Source organism: Lolium rigidum, chromosome 2, assembly GCF_022539505.1.
Source record: "Lolium rigidum isolate FL_2022 chromosome 2, APGP_CSIRO_Lrig_0.1, whole genome shotgun sequence".
NCBI classification, from domain to species: domain Eukaryota; kingdom Viridiplantae; phylum Streptophyta; class Magnoliopsida; order Poales; family Poaceae; genus Lolium; species Lolium rigidum.
The window spans coordinates 82,249,333-82,269,878 of record NC_061509.1 but is presented as its reverse complement, the minus strand read 5'-3'; the positions used below and the strand labels follow the sequence as shown (position 1 = coordinate 82,269,878).

At 42.7% G+C, this 20,546-nt stretch overlaps 1 protein-coding gene across 1 annotated transcript; it reads left to right on the top strand.

Annotated features, from left to right (window-relative positions):
- The first annotated feature begins 1,861 nt into the window (after positions 1 to 1,861).
- On the top strand, positions 1,862 to 18,070 carry LOC124692022 (YLP motif-containing protein 1-like). Its single transcript, XM_047225319.1, has 13 exons — positions 1,862 to 2,994; positions 3,100 to 3,280; positions 4,027 to 4,139; positions 4,228 to 4,329; positions 4,801 to 4,870; positions 5,372 to 5,427; positions 6,671 to 6,721; positions 7,328 to 7,432; positions 7,529 to 7,573; positions 7,639 to 7,741; positions 8,977 to 9,164; positions 17,039 to 17,125; positions 17,398 to 18,070. The coding sequence occupies exons 1-13, from the start codon at positions 2,044 to 2,046 to the stop codon at positions 17,566 to 17,568; spliced, it is 2,223 nt and encodes a 740-aa protein (XP_047081275.1). The 5' UTR covers positions 1,862 to 2,043; the 3' UTR covers positions 17,569 to 18,070.
- The last annotated feature ends 2,476 nt before the right edge of the window (positions 18,071 to 20,546 follow it).

The window sequence follows — 20,546 nt, the reverse complement described above, 5'->3', positions numbered from 1 at the left end:
ATTGCATAAGTACAAATGGGGGGTTGGAAATTGTAAAATTGACAACGAGGTCCAGTTTCTTTTATGAAGTTAGGTCCAGTTTCAATTGCTCTCAGTTTACCAAGCAATTGGGTTTTCTTCCCAGGAACCACAATTTTGGAACCAAGTCAGTTAATAATATCGCCCAACAATATGTCGTGGATAATTGTCCCCATTTATATTTGCATCACCAGGATTACACCACAAACTATATGCTTTATTATTTCCGATCTTGCATTACGTCGGTGTCGCCATGTTGCTGCCTAGTTCACTTGGAGTCATATGGTTTCTCTCCGACTCATCTTATGTGTGTATATAGTAAATGCAATCGGTGGTTGCTCCAAGTTGGAGCAAAGCAATACAAGACACATCGAGATCATCAAAAACACAAAAGAAGTGGCACATTGTAGCAATGGGGTACACAAGCCAGAAAGAAGTACTCACCGCAGTTGGCTAAGCCACATGCTGGGTCATATCGTCATAGAGGAGCTTATCAGTCGAGAAAGATGATACAATAATATAAGATGACAAAAAAATATGATGATGCATGACGGTGGAAGCTGCTTGAGGCATATCGAGTCGACTAAAGAAGCACATGAGAGCCATGGCTCTCTTTGGTTATGCGTGTTCACTTCTGATGTAGTTTTATTTTATTTATGCTACTTGTTGACTTGTGAGCAGATTTTTTTGTTTCACATAAATTTATTGGTTGTATTTTTTTTTATAAATATAGAGCATGGAACATGCTATAACAAATTACCCTAACCTGTTGGAAGTAGAATCTTTCACTTGTAGAACGGATCTCTACACATGTGAAGCGCAAACAAATAAAACTACAACATCAGCTTGCATGATCCTAGTGTATTTTTCCAAACATATTTTTCTCGCCTTATAATTTGCACATCGACATGATTTTGGTCATCACCTCGATCGACGGAACATTTACTTGAACATACCGTAATTACAAAAAAAATTGTTGCTTATATTTTGCTACCAAAACCATTTGTAATATAATGTTATGAAACTTAAATATAACATATCATATAAAATTTCTAAGATTAAACTTATGTAATGATAATGTTGTTAAGAAAAAAATGTATATCCTTGATTCCATATTAACCACAATATGGAAAACCACGGATAAATTTATACGATCTCACATGACATAAAGGCTTTAGATCAACAAATCACATAAGAAATTATGATTTTATACGTTTTCACAATTTAGGCCAGAACTTAACAAATCACTACAATGCACAAATATTGCCCAAAACTGATGTGAATGAGCTGAGGTCCTGTCGAAACATATTTGTCTCGCCCTTATAATCTGCGCAAGACATGATTTTAGTCACCACCTCGATTGATGGAATATTTACTTGAACATAAGGTAATTATTACAAGTAAAATATGGTTGCTTATATTTTGGTACCAAAACCATATGTAATCTAATGATATCAAACTTCATTAAGAAACCTCGAATATAACATAGCATATAAAATTTTGAGGATCAAACTTATGTAATGATAATGTTGGTTGTAAAAAGTGTATATCCTCAATTCCATATTAACTACAATGTGGAAAACAACAGATAGATTTATACAACCTCACATGACACAAAAGGCTTTAGGTCAAAAAATTAACAAAAGAACTTATGATTTTATACATTTTCACAATTTTTAGATCTGAACTTATTAAATCATTGCTATGCACAAATATTGCCCAAAAGTCCAAAACTGATTTGAATCAGCTGAGGTCCTTGTCCAAACGTACGCTACAAATTACGACTCTTTGAGGGTGTTCTGCGCACAAAACAGGACCAGCTCGAGGTCGTCTTCCCTGGCAGCAGCTGCGCTGCGCAGGCCCTCTCTGTTCGGCTTCTCGCCCCGTCCCCAACCGGCGCAGCCATCTGCAGAAACCCAGAGAACTTTCTCGAACTTTCTCGAAGCAAGCCTCAGCTCTTCCTTCCTCCCCTCCTCGGCTCTTCCCCAAAACCCTGCACCGCCAAACCCAGGCGGCCACCTCCTCATGGACCATCCATGGCGGTTCCCAGCCGGGGACCTCTGCCCCGTCTGCGCCGCGCCCCACTTCCCCTTCTGCCCCCCTCCTCCTCCTCTCCCGCCCCACCCCTTCCCCTACGACCTCCACCCGCCGCCCCCTCCTCCGCCGCCGCAGTACCACGCGCCCTTCCACCCGCCACCGCCGCCGCCGCCGATGTGGGCTCCTCCGGGGCCGCACCCCTACGATCTCCTCGACATGGAAGGCCCCCACAAGCGGATGCGCGTGGGCGACGCGCCTCCGTTCGATCCGTACGCCGCTCCCACTCCGCCGATGCCGGGCAGGGCTTCCGTGGAGGGCGGCCGGCTGCTCGGCCTGATCCGGGAGCATGGCCATGGCCGCCCTCAGCTGCCGCCCACGCAGTGGCATGGCGAGCCGTACCCACCCGATGGTTTCGGCTATGGAGGGGATAGAGGCTATCCTCCTCCTCCTCCTCCTCAAAACTATAACAACCCTTACGCGCAGGGAGGGAATTTCGCCTACTACGATCTCGTCAGAAGGATGCCACCTCCACCGCCGATGCCGTTTGATAGGCATAGCGCCTTCGATTCAGGTTTTGCGCCTGTAGGAGGATCTCAGGAGAGCTATTTCGACCGCCGTCAGTTTCACCCGGATGCACCGCCCGGTGCTCCACCACTTCCTTCGGCGCCTCAACATGCTGAAGCAGGGAACCATTACGATTCCCGCGAGTGGCGTTCTCATGCCGGTGGTGTTGTGCCGCCGCCACCACCGGACCCCCCTGCGCCTTCTCCCCCGGATTACCATGCCATGCCACCTCCGCGGGCAGCAGATTCGTCGCTGTTTCCTGTCCTTTCCAGTTCTCCGGCTACTACCTCACATCCTCCTAGTGGTCACACTTTAAAACATCAATCCCACGCAATGTCGAACACAAATAGTTACAATGGACCCAACCACAACGAGGTTCATTTCCTCCTCTCCATGCACTTGTATGCTTTGCTTATAGCGCATTAGTGCCCACTCTGAAGTCAGAAGTATTAACTGTTATGTATGTGCGTGTTTCTGCAGGGGTTAGATTTGATATATCAACCACACTCGGAGCAGCATTTGGGGGATGGAAGACTAGCACAAGAGAAACATTCTTTTAACGATGTAAAATCCAATATCGTTAATGCATGTGACTTGTTCAGGCTGCCCCTTCGGGCTTCACGCCCTGATCATATTGTTATCATCATGCGAGGGCTTCCAGGTTCTTTCATAACCATCGTTAATGTTTTGTATTAGTCATTAATCAGTCTAATTGTTAACTTCAACAATGTTGGCAATGTGCATCCTCCTCATTACACTTGGCTGTTTTCTAGACTCAGTACAATGACATCAGGTGTGAGATATATTGCCATGACCAGTGACCTAACACTGTTCCAATGTTCACGTTGTCTTATAAGTTTAAAGAGTGGGCTTTGTCTTTCTTACATATACATCACTGCAGGGTACATTATTTACGCAAGAGTTCCTGATTTTTTAAACAAATTATACTCTGTCTAAGTTTGGCATTGAGGTGGATTATGGCAATCCAGCTTTTGCCTATTTCTCTTTGCCAACCAACCTTTTCCTTCCTTTGTTATAAAATAAGTTCAGCAATAGCAAACTGAGCCTGTATTTGATAGAATCTCAATAGAACAAACAACAATATGAATGATGAACTTCCTACTCCCTACATTTGCATATCTGTACTTTCATAGTGAAGTACAATCAAAGCTGTCTAACTTTCTCCACCAATACAATACTAAAGCTTCGACACTGTTTAGATGAAAGAATTTAGTACCCAGTGACATGATATATTTATTGCAAAAAGCTTGGGCGTCCTATTTCATTTGCAATCTATGTAGTATTATTGTTTAATTGTACACACGCTTATCTTTATTCCTGATTGGGTCAAGCCACTTGATATCTGCGCTTTACAACTATTACATTTCTGACATGTATAACTTGTAGGTAGTGGAAAGAGCTACCTTGCGAAGGCATTGCGTGATCTTGAAGTTGAGAGTGGTGGAAGTGCACCCAGAATTCACTCGATGGATGAATATTTCATGATTGAGGTTGAGAAGGTCAGAAGAAACTGGACAGTGGACACAAATTTATTTCTCAGGTTAAACTAAAATGCTCATTATGTTACTGCTGAATTGCTCTTAAAAGGTTGAAGGTGCTGAAGGGTCTAAATCTTCTACTGCATCCAAAGGACGGAAACATTTGACCAAGAAAGTAATTGAATATTGTTATGAACCTGAGATGGAGGAGGTGATGCAACTCATTTGCTCTTGTTGATTACTACCTTTCTTTCATGTTGAGCTTACTTGCCAATTATTCGGATCCTGTTCAATTAAGAAACATGCAAAAATAGTCATGGATACAATGAACCTTATGTACTACCTCCCTCCCAAAATAAATGGATGTATCTAGACGCATTTTTAGGTGTATTTACATCCGTATCTAGAAAAAAGTTGAGTCAGTTATTTTAGGACAGAGGGTATACTTCTTATTTGTTGAACTATGGATGTCAATGCATGTCTAGAGAATAAGATATTTAATGCTAACAATGATTGTAAGTATTATGTATTTGATAACATCAACATTAAGATTTTTCTTTTCGAAATATGGTTTCCCTACAAGAGCCCTTAGCTGGCTTGTGGATAGGAGCCTCGTACATCAGCTGCCTTTGTAAGAGAAAAGCTCCACCATAATAAGTCTAATTTCTTTTCCATTTAACAGACATACAGATCAAGCATGTTGAATGCGTTTAGGAAGACCCTTGATGAAGGGAATTTCACATTTGTGATCGGTATGAAGTTATTTTCAATATTGTTAAATGATGCAACATGCTTTATGATGACTTTAACATTCACATTGACGGTAACTGTTATGGTGGGATTCGCCTTGCATGATTACATTCTCTGTCATGTATTGTCCTTGCTTGTAAATTTCATGGAGTGTTGAATGAGCCCCCTGCCTATTCTTTTTCTATCATAGATCCATAGACATCTTACTTTGACAATCAAATGGTTTCCTCCACAATAGAAACTCTGTTTTCTATTAATTATCAAATGATTAGTTGTCAGTTTTCTGGTAGTTATGACCTTGGTTACCTAGATAGTGGTTGGGTACCCATTTGCCGCAGGAGTTTATTTTCTGTACTATTTAAAACATTCAATTAAGCAACATTTTAGTTGGTCGTTGCGACATGCAATGGTTATGCACCAGGAGATGCCTTTATTTTCACCAATGGCGGATGCTGGATTTTGGTAACTGACTTGTTTATTGCTGGTATCCCTGGCCGTTTTAGTGGATGACCGCAATCTGCGGGTAGCCGATTTTGCTCAATTTTGGGCAAGCGCGAAGGTAAATCCTCAGTCTCTGTTGCGTCAACTGCGAGAATTTACTTTGCTTACCTGGAGCTTTGCTTAAACATTTAAACTCCTGAGGCGTGTTCAACGCCATTTTTTTTTGAGAACATGAGAGGTATTCCTGGTCTAAAATCATGTTTTAGGGCCAACTGGCAATCGGAAGTACTCAAGATGTATTTTACTATTTTGAAATTGCATATTTCATGTCAGTGTCCTAATTTAATTCAATGGTGATCTTCTTTCCTTCCTCTTTCTTCGGAAATGTGTTTTTGCTCCCTACTAGAGTTGTTCTTGTGTTAGCTGCCCCCTTCACATAGGTAGTATGGTATACCATGACAGGCATAAAATTATGCAATGCTATAGAAAGTAGTAGATGCCAATTATTCCATAGAACTCTCCCTCCCTCCCCCCCTCTCTCTCTCTCTCTCTCTCTCTCTCTCTCTCTCTCTCTCTCTCTTCTGGTCTTTCTTCTAAATGGAGTGCCAGTGTACATGTGTGTTTGTTTACCACTGTGGATGTATTCCCTCCGTTCCAAAATAAGCGTCATAACTTTGTCTAGATTCGGATGTATATAGACACATTTTTGTGTGTAGATACATCAGTATCTAGAAAAAGTTGTGACAATTATTTTGGAACGGAGGGAGTATGTACTAGCTGTTTCTGTTTTCTGTGTTCAGTTAACCATATACAGGAGCATGCTTTACATTTTTACATGGTTTGTGTCATATCCATCAAACATTCCAAGGGTGTGCCAGTGTAGATGTGTTTGTTTACCACTGTGGATGCATATGCTAGCTGTTTCTGTTTCCTGTATGCAGTTAACCACATACAGGAGCATGCTTTACATTTTTACATGGTTTGCGTCATAGCCATCAAACATGTGGTTCCAAGGGTTTTGTCACTGTCTTCATTGTATATACCAAGAATCAACTGTTTAGTTGTCTGTAAGGAATTCAGTATTGTTGGATGTTTATGTGTTTTTTTGGCTTTGGCTTGTAATTTCTTAGCAGCACTACTTTAGAATTTGGATGGTACATGGGCAACGGTCAGTTGAAATTTTCATGACTTTCAGTAGACTAATTTGTCCAAACCTTGCTGGACAGTGTCCTATGCATTTGAGGAGGCACCCTATTACTCTACTCATTGTTTGGATTTTATTATCTGAATTGTGATTGTCTTTGATCTATTTTATAATTATGTTTTCATAGTAACCTTACTGATTCTGTTTTCTTTTGTAGAGATCTGGCTATGAGGTGTACTTGCTGGAGGCACCATATAAGGATCCAACAGTAAGTTTTCAAATATCACATAATAAAAGGTGCTTAACTTGTTGTGGAATACGTATTTAAGCTGCTTCATGCAGCTACCAGGACTATCTTTGTTAAATAAACCATGAAACCTCAGTTCTAAAAACTCACCAATTATCTTTTTTGGTATAATTTGTAAGCGTATGGACTGTCCATATGCAGTGCTGATGAAATACATGCCTGAAGTTGTGGGATATAGATATATATCAGGCTGATAAATCTTGCCAGCACTCGCCTCGTTATGCTTATCGATATGAAACTATATGATATAATCATTTACGACTGTAGAAAGCTTCAAGTCAAATGCATACACCTTGAATGGGCTTGTAGTCCATAGGTAGAGTAGACACATCTTGAAAATGCAGTTCTATAATAGATGTGATAAATATGTGAATGTTGGTGAAACTTTTCTTAGTATTGTTGCTTGGTAATACGCGTGTTATATAAAATTTACTTAAAATGGATTCCTTGTGTCGTGCATTTCCATTAAAAATTATGTGCTTTGTAGAACACTGCGCTTCCTCGTCATCATCATTACTTAAAGGCGATACAGTGTAGATTGTCTTTGATATCTTGTGAATTATATAGGGATGTGCTGCTAGGAATGTTCATGGGTTTACATTGGATAATATCAAAAAGATGGCAGCTGACTGGGAGGAGGCTCCACCACTATATCTGCGACTAGACACCCACGTATGTTCTTGGGAGTATTATTATGTCTTGCAGTTAAGACCTTACATTACATTCATAGTTGATCATTTTCTAATCATTTGAACTTTTTATCTTCAGTCTCTATTCCATGATGACAATCTTCGTGAACATTCTATACAAGAGGTAACACTACTTCACCAGTCATTTCTGAACAGACAGCTTTCTCATGATCTTTGTATGTCAAATAGGTTGATATGGACACAGAAGATAGCGATAATGCCAATGACACATCAGTTAGCACTGAGGCTGAAGACTCAAAGAAGGCTATACCTGATGATGTACCTGATCGAGGTATATATTGATGACATATCCTTGGTGTTTGGTCACAATTTATCTTACCATTAACCTATCAATATTTTGAGGAAGTCGTGTGAAGTATTTATTCTGTACTCCCAAGTGTATAAGGGCATGTACAATGGTTATATCTTAGCAATGCCACCTAGGATAATTGATGATGTGGAGGAGAGAGAAATAGAAAAAAGAGGTTTGTCTTCTCCATATATTTAGGGATGTCTCATCACTAGAGATAAAACTAAAAATAGTCCATTGTACATCATGTTTTATTGTTATATCTAGATTACGTGGAGGGATTAAGATAAGACAGTCTTATCAACCATTGTTCATGCCCTAAAGCCTTTCCTTCAAATAAAAAAGTGTAGAAAGCCCTTTAGTTTGACTTGTCTTTTCAGTGGCTGTATACATCTTGTCAACCCAGAGCTGGCATTGTAGGAATGAAACAAGTACTACCACATTGTCCCTAGTCAACCTTAGTTAGACAATCCAACTAACCTGGGCATTGTTTGGATCTCCTGCTCATCCACATTATTGCCTATCTAGCCTAGCTAGGCAGGATTAAGTATTTGATAGACTTATTAAACCTGCCTTGTCAGACAAACTCTCCCGCAATAGAAAGGTGGATGGCCTGTGAAATTATGATGCGCTAAATAGCTTATAATTTTATGAGATTAAAGACAACCAAACAGCTAGGTTCTCTGAAACCATGAACTAGGTTCTCTGAAACTATGAACTAGGTTCTCTTCTTCCAGCAAAAACAGTGGACCACGGATCTGAACCAACACTTATCTGAAACCACAGGCGTGCGTTGGAGTGTGCAGCAATGAATTAAATCTGTTGTGAAACGAGCTTACTGGATTTGAATTACCCGATAAGCTTGGTACTATTGCGAAGCTATGGTTGTTAAGTTATAGCACCATCATGAATGTATTGTTGTTGTAGAATCAAAGGGCTTGGTGTCTTTTTTTTTTCCTGTTTGAGTAGAACCATACTTATTTCTTGTATAAAATGTGTGGTCTGGCACCTTGCTTGATACTCCCTCCGTCCACAAATAAGTGAGTCAGATTTGTCTAGCTTTGCAAGTACGCATTTGTGTGTAGATACATGCAAATCTAGACAAATTTGAGTCGCTTATTTGTGGACGGAGGGAATACCTTGCTAGATACATTGTTAGCAGTATATTAGTCAACTTTATCATGTAGTTTTATATGGGTTGATTTTCTTAATACCAGGGGACAAGTGGGACTCATCTGATGAAGAAGAACTAGATGACATTAAGGAGCTAGGACATAGTAAATGGTCAAAAGATTTTGACGAGGATACAGAGAAGTCCAAGCATGCAGATGGAAGTACACATGCTCTTTCTGGGCTGGCCCAGACATATGGCACTCGTCGAAAAACACTTACTTGGGGTGATCAGGTATGAATTTTGATTTAGTGAAAGCTCAATATGTTGTTTTGGCTTAAATGCTGATCCTTGGCTGCACTGCAAGAAAAACATATTTTTTTTGCTTTATATGCTGATCCTTAGCTGCACTGCAAGATTTTTTTTTGTTGGCTTTATATATGCTGATCCTTGGCTGCACCTGTTTCTCTGCACTACATAAAAAAAATCATTCTTAAAATACTCTTAGATTAGTTGGATAATTTTGATTTAGTTACTGAATTTTATAGATTCAACGGTTCCGGTTCGGCCCACTGACCTGCTGGTCCTAACCTAGATTCTGTTACCATTAGGGTAAAGGTCCGGCCCGTAAAAATTTAGGTCCAACAAGAATCTCACCCGTTCGACCCTAGGATCGATCCGCACCTCTTCCTTCGCCTCTAGAGCACGCAGACGGCCGCCGCCGTGCCGCGCCAAGCGCTTGCAAGCCACCGGCACAGCTCCTGGTTGTATCATCCATATGATTTCCCGCTGATCTCCAAGCCATTCCCACCGCCGGAGCACGGCAATTCGCCGGCCCCCGGAGTAGGGCAACTCGGCCGTGGCCGGAAAGCTACGGGAAACGGTCGCAGCCGGTGAGCGCCCCGAGCTCACGCCGTCCCCTACCCTCCTTCTCCAGTAGCGGCTCTCTCCTGTGCCTGCCTCTCCATCCCCGGTCTGTCCTTCCCGATCTGCCGTCGTCCTCTTGGTTGTCAAATGTTCCTCCCAATGATCGGTGTTCTAATTTCTATTGCAAATTCAGTTTTTGGTACTTATCTACAAAGTGTGGTATTGAAGATTTTATTGAATCAAGTGAAATATTTGCGTTCAAAGAATTATAATGAAGGGATAGTTTGCTTCTGTGCGTATGGGACAGTGATGTATTCTCTTGGGAATTCATTGTCAGTTTTCTTTAACCTGTTGTCAGAGTTATTATGGCCAGAAAATTCAGATTCTACAGTTACGGAGCTGGAGCTAGTTCTGTAGTTTCTTTGTAGCTCGTGTAGTCTTTTTTTTTTGAGAATCAATATATTAAAGCTAGCAAGCCGCCTCATTAAAAACCTTCCAGTCCCCTTAGATACCCTGGTAAGGAAAAGAGTGCGTCAAAAACTTGCAGCCGCCATTCACACACCATTACAATCAGTCTGTAGGCTGTGAACTAAGAAAGCAGGTGGCTCAGCATCCCAGGAAAACAACCCATCTTGAATACTTGCAAATTTTGCACAAGAATGAGCTGCCTGGTTAGCCTCGCGACGAGCATGACATAAGCTAAAAACTGTGAAAAACACACTCAGCTCACTAATCTCATCTAAAACATTCTTGACCATAGAACGATCTGTCGCTCTATTGTGCCAAAGATGAACCAGATTTTCAGAGTCCACTTCAAAGACAACTCTACTAAACCCTCTGTCCCTTACATAAGTAACAACATCTCTTAGTGCAAGAGTCTCAATGATCAGAGGATCAGAAATACCACGGTACGTTTTACCCATGGCACCCCTATATAACAAACCCTCACGAGCAACTACACCACTTGCAGCCAAGTTATCGCTGACATTGAATGCCCCATCTGAATTTATTTTCACAAAACCATCTGTAAGTCTCTGTCACCTAGCAACCAGCCTAATAGGCTTAGGATTCTCCCTTGGAAGCTCTAAAGTCTGCAAAGTCTCCTTCACCAACTCAATCGACTTGGCTGGATTAAAGCCAGCTTCACCGTGAGTAAGATTATTCCTTGATGACCAAATTGAGTACATTACTGAAATTATAATAGCTCTCTCCTTTTGGCTGAAAGCTTTCTCACAAAGTATATCTTTCGCCCAAGTTAACGGGTGTAGCCTTGGAAGCTTAACCAAAAGAAGTCCCTTAGCCGCCTCCCAGAATAACTTTGCATGACTGCACTCAATCAGTGCATGCATCACATCTTCGTATTCAGCCTTACACGAGCACAGGTGCTATTCTCCATTATATGTCGCCGTGACAAAGTCCTATAATCGAGTAAAAACCTCGAAGAATTCGCCACCAAAAGACACGCACCTTTGGTACTACTGGAAGTTTCCACAGCCTTTTCCACACATCAACATCATTATCAGATGAAGACGACACAGAAGCGTCATTTCTGGCCTCCTCCAACTGGCGTGCCTCCATCAAGGCTCTATACGCAGATCGCACAGTATATATCCCAGATTTCTCCTTCGACCACGCTAACCAATCATCACCCATTGAGCTTCTTAGAGAAATACTCATTATCGAATCAGCATCAGGAGCAAAGAAAAGCTCGCGAATTAGTTGCTCATTCCACTCATGGTTCCCTGTCATCAACTCATTAACCATGACAAGATCAGTGTCTTCCAACCGGCCCATCGGCCTCATTGTAGCAGAGTTCGGTAGCCAGTTATCCTCCCAAATTGAGATTGACTGGCCCGAGCCTACTCGCTTTATAAGCCCCAGTTTCAAAGCCTCTCTTCCCGCCAAAATCGCCTTCCAGGTCCTAGATGCTGCCCTTTGAGCAGAAGCATCCATTAATTCCTGATTATGAAGATATCTTGTCCGCAGGACTTGAGAGCACAAAGAATCCGGTTTCATAATAATTCTCCAAGCCTGTTTACCTAGCAGCGCTACATTAAAAGCCTGCATATCACGGAATCCCATTCCTCCTTCGGATTTTGGAACAGCCAGTTTATCCCAGGCTAACCAATGCATAGATCTTTTATCTAAATTTCCACTCCACCAAAATTTTCCCATAACAGAAGTAAACTTCTTACACGAGCCTTTGGAAAGCAGGAAACAACTCATACCATGGATCGGCTTAGCTTGAATCACAGATTTCAATAACGCTTCTTTACCTGAATAAGAAAGATTCTTTTCAGCCCATCCACTCACACTACTTCTTGCACTTTCAGTAATATACTCAAAGGCCTCACTAGTTAGCTTCCCAATAGCAGTAGGCAGCCCCAAGTATTTCTCACTGAATGCTTCAGTCTGAATGTTCAGATGTTGCTTCACTGCCACTCTATTAGTCTCTGATGTACAAGGACGAGAAAATAGCACTCTTCTCCTTGTTAACTTTCTGCCAAATGATATATATCCAGGATTTCATTTAGTCTAGCAGCACTAGCTCCATTCGCATTAATGAATATCAAACTATCATCAGCGAATAAAAGATGAGAGATCCATGGTGATCTATGGCACACCCGGACATCCCTATCAATAAAACCAGAATTATAATGATGTATCAGAGCCGTCAAACCTTCTGCACAAGCCAAGAACAAATAAGGGGACATTGGGTCTCCCTGCCTGATTCCACGTGAAGGGATAAAAGGCTCAAGAAGACCACCATTCACTTTAACTGAAAACTTGACAGATGATACACACTTCATAATCTTTTTTTTTTTTTTTTTTTTTAGATCAATGGCTGCATCTTTATTCAAATCATGGCATCATCCCATGCCAGAGAGTTTACAAGATACTCCGGGGGTACCCCGATCCACGAATTACAACGCTTATTCTCACAGCCATCTTTCGCTAATTTATGCGCAGCACCATTGCAAGCTCGCCGCACATGCTGAACCGAGTGATCAGCAAAACCTCGCAAGAGAAGCTTAATCTCCTCGACCAACGGCCCATGAATCGACCTGTCCACCTCCTTCGACTGCAACTTAGCTACCGCCCCCATGCTCGTCTCGTTTCCCAGCACCGGCTTGGCGACTCCCATTTCGCGAGCAAGGAGTACTCCTCGGCGACATGCTAGGAGCTCAGTCCTCTCGGCATCGCACACAGAGGGGAAAAAATGGCAGGCTCCAGCCACAAAGCCTCCATGGTGATCCCGAAGGACCACACCGCCACCTCCATAAGCTCCACTCAAGGGCATAGCACCATCTGTATTCGCCTTGTGCCAACCTGTTGCAGGGACAGACCATTTGCAAGGTGGAGACGGTTTGGCCGTTACCCTGGACTGCGCCGTCGCTGCCCATTCTTCGGTCAGAAACATGGTCCTTCTCACAGTACTGTCAGGACTTTCGACACTCAATGAGTGCCTGGCCTCATTCCTCGCAAACCAGAGCTGGGATAGCAACATCATCGCCAATGGCAACTCCTTCTGCCCCAGCCTCCCAAGCCAACCTAGCAGCCAGCTCTTCAGGTCCCGGTAATGCTGAATTGTATCAGGTGGTTCAGCTGCACTAAACGAGGAGGGAAACCAAGTTTAGACAATATTGCTTCAACAAAGGGCCACTCCACACGATCATATGCTTTCATCATATCCAACTTTACTGCACAATGACCCTTTTTCCGCTTCTTTTTTCTCTTCATTGCATGCACACACTCAAAAGCAACCAGAGCATTATCACTAATCAATCTTCCTGGCACAAAGGCACTCTGCTCTTGGCTAATAGTGTATTCGAGAACTGGCCTCATTCGGTTTGCCACACATTTAGTAGCTATCTTGTAAAGAACAGTGCATAACGAAATAGGCCTATATTGTTTGATGGACTGGGGATTTCTAACCTCCGGAATAAGAGTTATCGCGGAATCATTAATCTCCTCCGGCATATCACCTCCATTAAGAAAACCAATCACTGCAGCACATAGCTCCGGACCAACTAGTTCCTAGTGCCGTTGATAAAAACCAGCGGTGAAACCATCAACACCTGGTGCCTTTGAAGGATGCATTTGAAAAAGAGCCTTCTTGACTTCCTCTTCTGTAAAATCAGCATATTAGCCTTGTCTTCTTGCAGCACCTTCTCATTTACTAAATCAAGAAGTCCCTGCATTTCAGGAGCTCCCTCTGAGGTATACAGGTTTTTATAGAACCCCTGAACCTCCTCTTTGATCTCCTCAGCATCATCACACCAAGATCCATCCTCACGCTGGAGGGTAGAGATTGAATTTATTCTTTTACGCTGAGAAGCAAACGCATGAAAATAAGCAGTATTGCGATCACCTGACTTAAGCCAGTTGACACGAGATCTTTGCTTAATCCAAATTTCTTCTTGAATAAGAACCTCATTGATGCTCTCCATGATTCGTTTCTCTTCCAAAGTTGGACCACGACCCACAGAAATCCTCCGTACCCGGTCTAGCTCCCTTCTCAAGTTACTCAGTTTCTTTTTGAAATCTCCAAAAGTTGGTGTACCCCAGGACGACAGACCACTCTGCAAACTTGCAAGTGTTTTTGAAAACCCCTTCAGGCCGACCCCTCTCTCAGCTTTCTGCCAAAGGTCCACTACCACTTTATCATAATCACCATGGGTTTGCCAGACATTTTCATATTTAAAGGCTTTCCTTCCCAAGGGACGGTGATTGATGTGCTTCCTTAAATCAGTATGGATCATACAGTGATCAGACTGAACTACACTAATATGCTTAACTTTAACTACCTGGAACATATTCAGAAGAGACGCATTGCCAAATGCCCGATCAATTCTTGCCTTGACATTAGAACTCCCCTCCTGTCTATTATCCCATGTATAAGGCAGGCCCGAAAATCCAAGATCTTGTAGACCACAGTCCTCGGTTACTTCTCTGAACGCCCTCATCTGCCATTCTTCCCTGTCATGCTCACTGAAATGCTCAGAGCTATACGGTGTTTCATTAAAATCACCACTCGCACGACCACGGAAGATCTCGGAGCTGGTGTAACCTCCTCATCAAAGTCCACGAAAGGTGTCTGTTCTCCCTGCGAGATTCTCCATAAAAATCTGTGAAACGCCATGGGGAACCGAGCCATCCTTGCAGTGAACTACTGCATCAATATGATGTAAGTTGGAACTCTTGATATCAACTGTTACTGCGGACGACCAAAACAGCCCAACACCACCACTCAAACCATCACTATCAACTACAAAACCTCCAGAAAAACCGAAGGTGCTAATTAACTTTTCAGTCCTCTCACCAGAAATCTTTGTCTCCATAACGAAGAGCAAAGTGGGATCAAATTGCTTCACGAAACCGCGAAGCTCACGAACCTGCAGGCTGTTCCCAAGTCCCCTGCAGTTCGCACTAATGCAATTCATTGATCCTGGCGGGGCTGGTTCTCAGCCACCGCCAAAATATCAGTGTCGGATCGCTGCTCCTCATTTTCTCCAGTGCCCTTAGCTCTCTTTGCTGGGAAGCTAATACCAGCAACCTTGCTTGGAGAATTCACTATAGCATTTCTCTTTTGCCCCGCTGGATCATCTTCAAACATGACCACATCATTTGGGCCCCTGATAACAGGAAAAGCCAAATCCAGCGGCACCTTAGGAGTCTCTCTTCTCTTGTACACTTGGGTACCCCCAACCCGGGTTCCACTCGTAGCCCTGAAATTAAACTTGGAGACCACATCCTTCACATGGCTAGTATTAGGGTCAGAACGCCGGTTTGGGTCAGTTCCATTACCTTTGCCAGCTCCATCATGCTGGTCCTTAGAGTCACCCTCATGACCTTGAGGATACTTCTTTGTGTCATCTCTGGTTCTTGCCTGCTGCCATTGAGGTTCTTGCTTCCACGGAGCGCAACGAAGCATCAAACGGACACTTACCCTCCTCATTTCTTTCAGCAGGAGTTGGACAGAAATTTTCAGAGTGGCCAATTCTCCCACATGAGAAACAGAAATACGGCAGTCGTTCATACGTTATTGAGTACCACTCTACCGTCTTCCTTTTTTTGGATTCAATCGGAAAACCTCTCATGAGAGGTTCGTCCAGATCGATCCACACTCTAGCTCTCAAACTCTGCCCCCAACCAGACCTAGAACCATTGTCATGCAGGTCCAGCTTGATAAACTCTCCAACCTGATTCGCAATAGCTTTTCCACGTGCTTCATTCATCCAGTTAAAAGGCAGATCATCACATCTGAACCACATTGGAAGCCTCTTGAATTTGATCTCCGTTGGCTTCATACTAACGTCAAAATCATCTAGGACAACTGCATGTTTAGATACTGTCCATGGTGCCCCTTCCCAGATGCGCTTCCGATCTCTATCAAACTCCATACTCGCTAGGAAAATATTGTCACCCTTAGCGGTGAATTTCAAACCTCTAGGGTTTCCCCATTGTGGGCGCAGAGCACTATCAATCGTCTGGATATGGAATTTTTTGGATGATTGAACTTTGCCCATCACTGCAAACTTCACTGGATTCTCTCCATCCTCCTTCTCGTCCTCCATTACCAAGATCTTCTTCTCCCTGGCGGTAAGACCAAGTCTGGCTAGTTTCGAAGTGACCCCCTGGATCACTGTATCCCCGCCTCCATCCGTCCCCCTGCTTGCACCCGCCTCTGGACTTGATTCCGCCATGGCAGAACCCACGAGAGGCGACCCCAAACCTGGAACAGATCACCAGCGAGCTCTGTGCTGGAGCCCCGATCACCTCTGGTCGTCTCCAAGCCCCAGATCGCCTCCAAAGACGCCAAGTCGCGCCGCCAGAGCCCCTAAACCTAGAAAAACGGTTCGGGCTGCTCGTGTAGTCTTGTGCAGCTAGGAAATCTAGTGCAGCCGAGCAACTCTAACACAGAGCGATCTAATCTCACACTGAGGTGTTTGAGCGATCTAATCAGCAGTTGGTGCATAACAAAGGGTTGAACCCAGGGTTACCCTTTTCCCTACTTGAATAGGTGCGGGCTGGACCTTTAACCTGAGAATTGTGTACAGGTGCAGTGGTCCAATAACAGGGTCGTCTCGGACTGGACCTCTTGCATTGTGACTGAATTTCAAGATACTTGATTATTCGAAAATAGAAGTGATGTCATCTGTACTACTGCAGTTGCTTATTGCTCTGTAGCCATTTAATGTTCTTTCTCTCAAATCTGTGTTAAGTATACTGTTTGGCTAAAATGGAAATACTATCTTCCGCTATTGTTATGCTTCAATCTTTTTTCCTTTTTTTTGCAGCTTGAAAAGGGTGGATTTTCTATCGGTGCAGCCAAAAGAAGACTCTCTTCATCCTTAATCATAGGACCTGGATCAGGGTACAATTTGGTTAGTATCGAACGCACAGCTAATTCTGTAGCAGCTGCACTATTTTGTTAGTAGCACCTTTCTTTCTGCTACTATACATTATTAGCCTATTTTGACATACCTGCTAGTATATGTACAAATCACTTGTTTGCATGTATTCCTATATTTTTGAAACGGGCCTCCTATTTAATTCAGTTTTATCTATTCGATCTTAGCTCCTTTTGGCTATTGTATGTAGACCCAAGTCTAAGATTTCTGCCAGTTTGGTATAGTGAAATTCATTTTGCTTGCAGGTTACCAACCCTTTGCCTGAAGATAATTCAACAGGGGTGAAAGATAAAGTGAACAATGAAACAAAACGACGATTCAGTGAGCAACTTCGTGATGAAGGTCAATCCTTCAAGGCAGTTTTCGACAAGCAAAAACAGCACATTGGGGTTTTCGACAACGGGAATGATGAGTAATCCGTGACAGAGAAAGCCTCTGGTGGCAACCTGCAGACGTATGTGCCTTTGGGTACTCAAATATGGCTCGGGGGCAAGCACATGCAGCTCGGAATCACTGGTTGCACTATCGCAGTTTGAAGATGATTCTTGGTACTGCCTGCTAAGTGCTAACCAGCCCCCGCGAGTCAAGATTGAAGTAAGCACTAATTTCTGCTAGTGCTGTTTGTGTTGGTGCTCTCATTTCGTCCCACAGAAAGAACTTGCGAGAAGTGGTTCCCTCTTCGAGTTGTATCGTAAGCTCTTTGCTGTGTTCCTCTCAGCAATGTGAAGTTTCTTCATGGGCTTGCTATTTCTGTGTTTAAAGGAAAGGAAATATTTTTTGTAATGGAAATAACTTTTTTTTGTGTGACAGAAAACATTATATCTTAAGTGATTTCATACTTGAGCACCTCCTGGGCACTGACAGACAACTCTGGAGGACCAAGTTAAGGCCGAAACTAACGCTCGTTCAGTGACTTCAGTTATAGTGTTAAATGGTTTGACCGTTGCACACTCACATTTACTCGGTGTGAATGCATTGGGACGGTGACATGCATGATGACTTCCGTCATTGTTGGTGTTTTGTGATCTACATTGGATGATGTGTCTGCCTCGTATCACATCAGGCACAATCAACACTATATAACATAGTGCATAGTATCATATTGTAGTACTACCTCCGATTCAAGGAATAAGGTGCCCTCGTTTTACGTGCTTTTCGTTTGACTAAGAATTACTTCAAATATATAAAGATTGTTTGTATGAAATTAGCATCATTAGAAAGTGCTTTTCACTACGAATCCAACGATACTAATTACATATAATATAACCAAGAATTTGTTGCTTAATTTTTATGGTCAAAGTTCGCCTTGGAATACGCGTGCGCCTTATTCCTTGAGACGGAGGTAGTATCATGTATATGACACTTGTTTATGATACTATCACTATAGTGGGTGGTATTATAGAGTAGTATCATAATCTTCTAAATTTATTGTTTTGTAGAATCCCAATACAAAACGTGTGTACAAGATCTATTTAGCATTAGCTTTTCTCGTAATGTGCGCTATGATACAGTATCCACCTATGTTACTCTAATCTTGTCTCTCCTCATTAATTAGATGCCACATCAGTATTTTTGTGGGTCTAAGACCCATGATACTACTATGACCAGCCTAATAACAGTATAACTTAGAAATGTCTATTAACTGAAGTTCATGATTACCCTAATATTACCTACACTACACACTAGGTCACCACCGGGTCCTTATACTCCCTTTCTACCAGGTTATAGGGTTAATCATGTTTTTGGAGCTATACTTAAAAATTGGGATTTCTATATTAATTACACAGATTAACTTCCATGCATGCCGTTTTAATTGTGTTGCATGCCACTGAGGATTTTCTCGCCCCTCGCCATTCACCTTGATCGCTGTGCTTGGACAATCTACCCCTATAATCTGGTACGAACATATTCCACTATTTAGAGTACATCACCTCTTTCCAGTACAATGCAAACGTAACATATTTGACTATTGCATCGCCATGCTTAGGTAATGACATATGCACACTTGGTCACCTTCTTAGAGCGAGTATGGTCAAAGATGAGCACCTTTAGGTGTTGGGGACAAGCATCTTGAAAAGTAGGAAGTCACGCCCAATAGCAAAATTAACCTGGCCACCCTGCATCCAAGAGAAGCTTGCCATTGTGCTTCTTCACCTGGACATACTAGGTCTAACCAGTGTAGGCTTTGAGTCTCCTCATGGAAGTGGCCAACTTATGGCGGACTACCCCTTATAGGCCCAACAGAGCTCTCTCTGCCTTCTTTCCATAATACAACACTCTAGAAAGCAACTTGTAGGACGAGCCATCCCCAATCTGAAGGCTTCAACACTCTCAGACTGAAGCTTGCCTGAATACTCCGGAAAAAGCCTCAGATGATGTCTCTATCATGCTCATTGCACACTTTATACATATCAAAAACATCTAACAATGTCAACTGTGACATTGTTCTTATAAAACAAAAGGCGTTGTTTTGTTGTCTGCACAATGTAATACAAAATGGTGACACTGAGTGAATCTCATCAGTGCCCTTGTAAAACATAAAAACTAATCTAAATAACAAGATCTCATATAATCTGATCAAACAGGATGAAGGGAAAGCCTAACAATGTTAGGGAGCCCAAAGAAGTGTTCTAACTTCTAACTTTTATATGCAACCTAACACTATTGGACCGTGGTGACCTGCTCGGGTACACCTGCAACCAAATGTTGCACACACCAGCCTAAGATATCACTCCTGCTTGCATGAACAACACATGGGATATCATTGCATTTACATGTATAAAAGTACTGCAGTGTACACAGACATTTTGACTTGATTTATACATCATCGCCATGGTTGTCAGTTGTCACTATATATAATAGATAGGAGGGTAGCGAAATAAAACAACTATGGACAACACGCACTTGCAGTGGCTTTACTCCACATGGAATTGGCTGGGTTATGGTCTAGCACACGTGCACTTGCTAAGTGGAAGACAAAACCTCTCGCGGATCCGGCCAAGTCAGAAATCCAGATCTGTGCATGTCATGGTGGTCTCCTTTTGTTGTGAAGTCGAAGCTGCCCTTGGGCGGTGTACGATGCCACCCGAGGGGCAGTCCGGTGAAGGTTCTATTCGGCGCTTGTCTTGCGCATCTCCTCTCCAAGGCTCGTCTTCAGAATCGGATCTGCCGGTTTCTTCTCGATGAGCCATCTGTTTGGCATAGGCTGGCTTGAGCTTCTTGTAGCTTTTGTGGGTAGCCAGGATGGCTAGGTGTGCCCTTGAGGCGGAGCGTGTGTGATTGTGGGTGTTGTTGTTGTTGTTGGTTTTCGCCCGATTTTCTCCTAAAAACCAAGCACCTTCTGCTTAATGAATGAATGAGGCAAAGCTTTTGCCTCCGTTTAAAAAAAATGTAT

Excerpts from the sequence above, each read along its gene's own strand:
- LOC124692022 (XM_047225319.1), top strand. The coding sequence starts at position 2,044 with ATGGACCATCCATGGCGGTTCCCAGCCGGGGACCTCTGCCCCGTCTGC. Across the intron at positions 4,330-4,800 it reads ATGAACCTGAGATGGAGGAG|ACATACAGATCAAGCATGTT; the intron begins GTGATGCAACTC and ends TCCATTTAACAG. Across the intron at positions 6,722-7,327 it reads CACCATATAAGGATCCAACA|GGATGTGCTGCTAGGAATGT; the intron begins GTAAGTTTTCAA and ends TGAATTATATAG.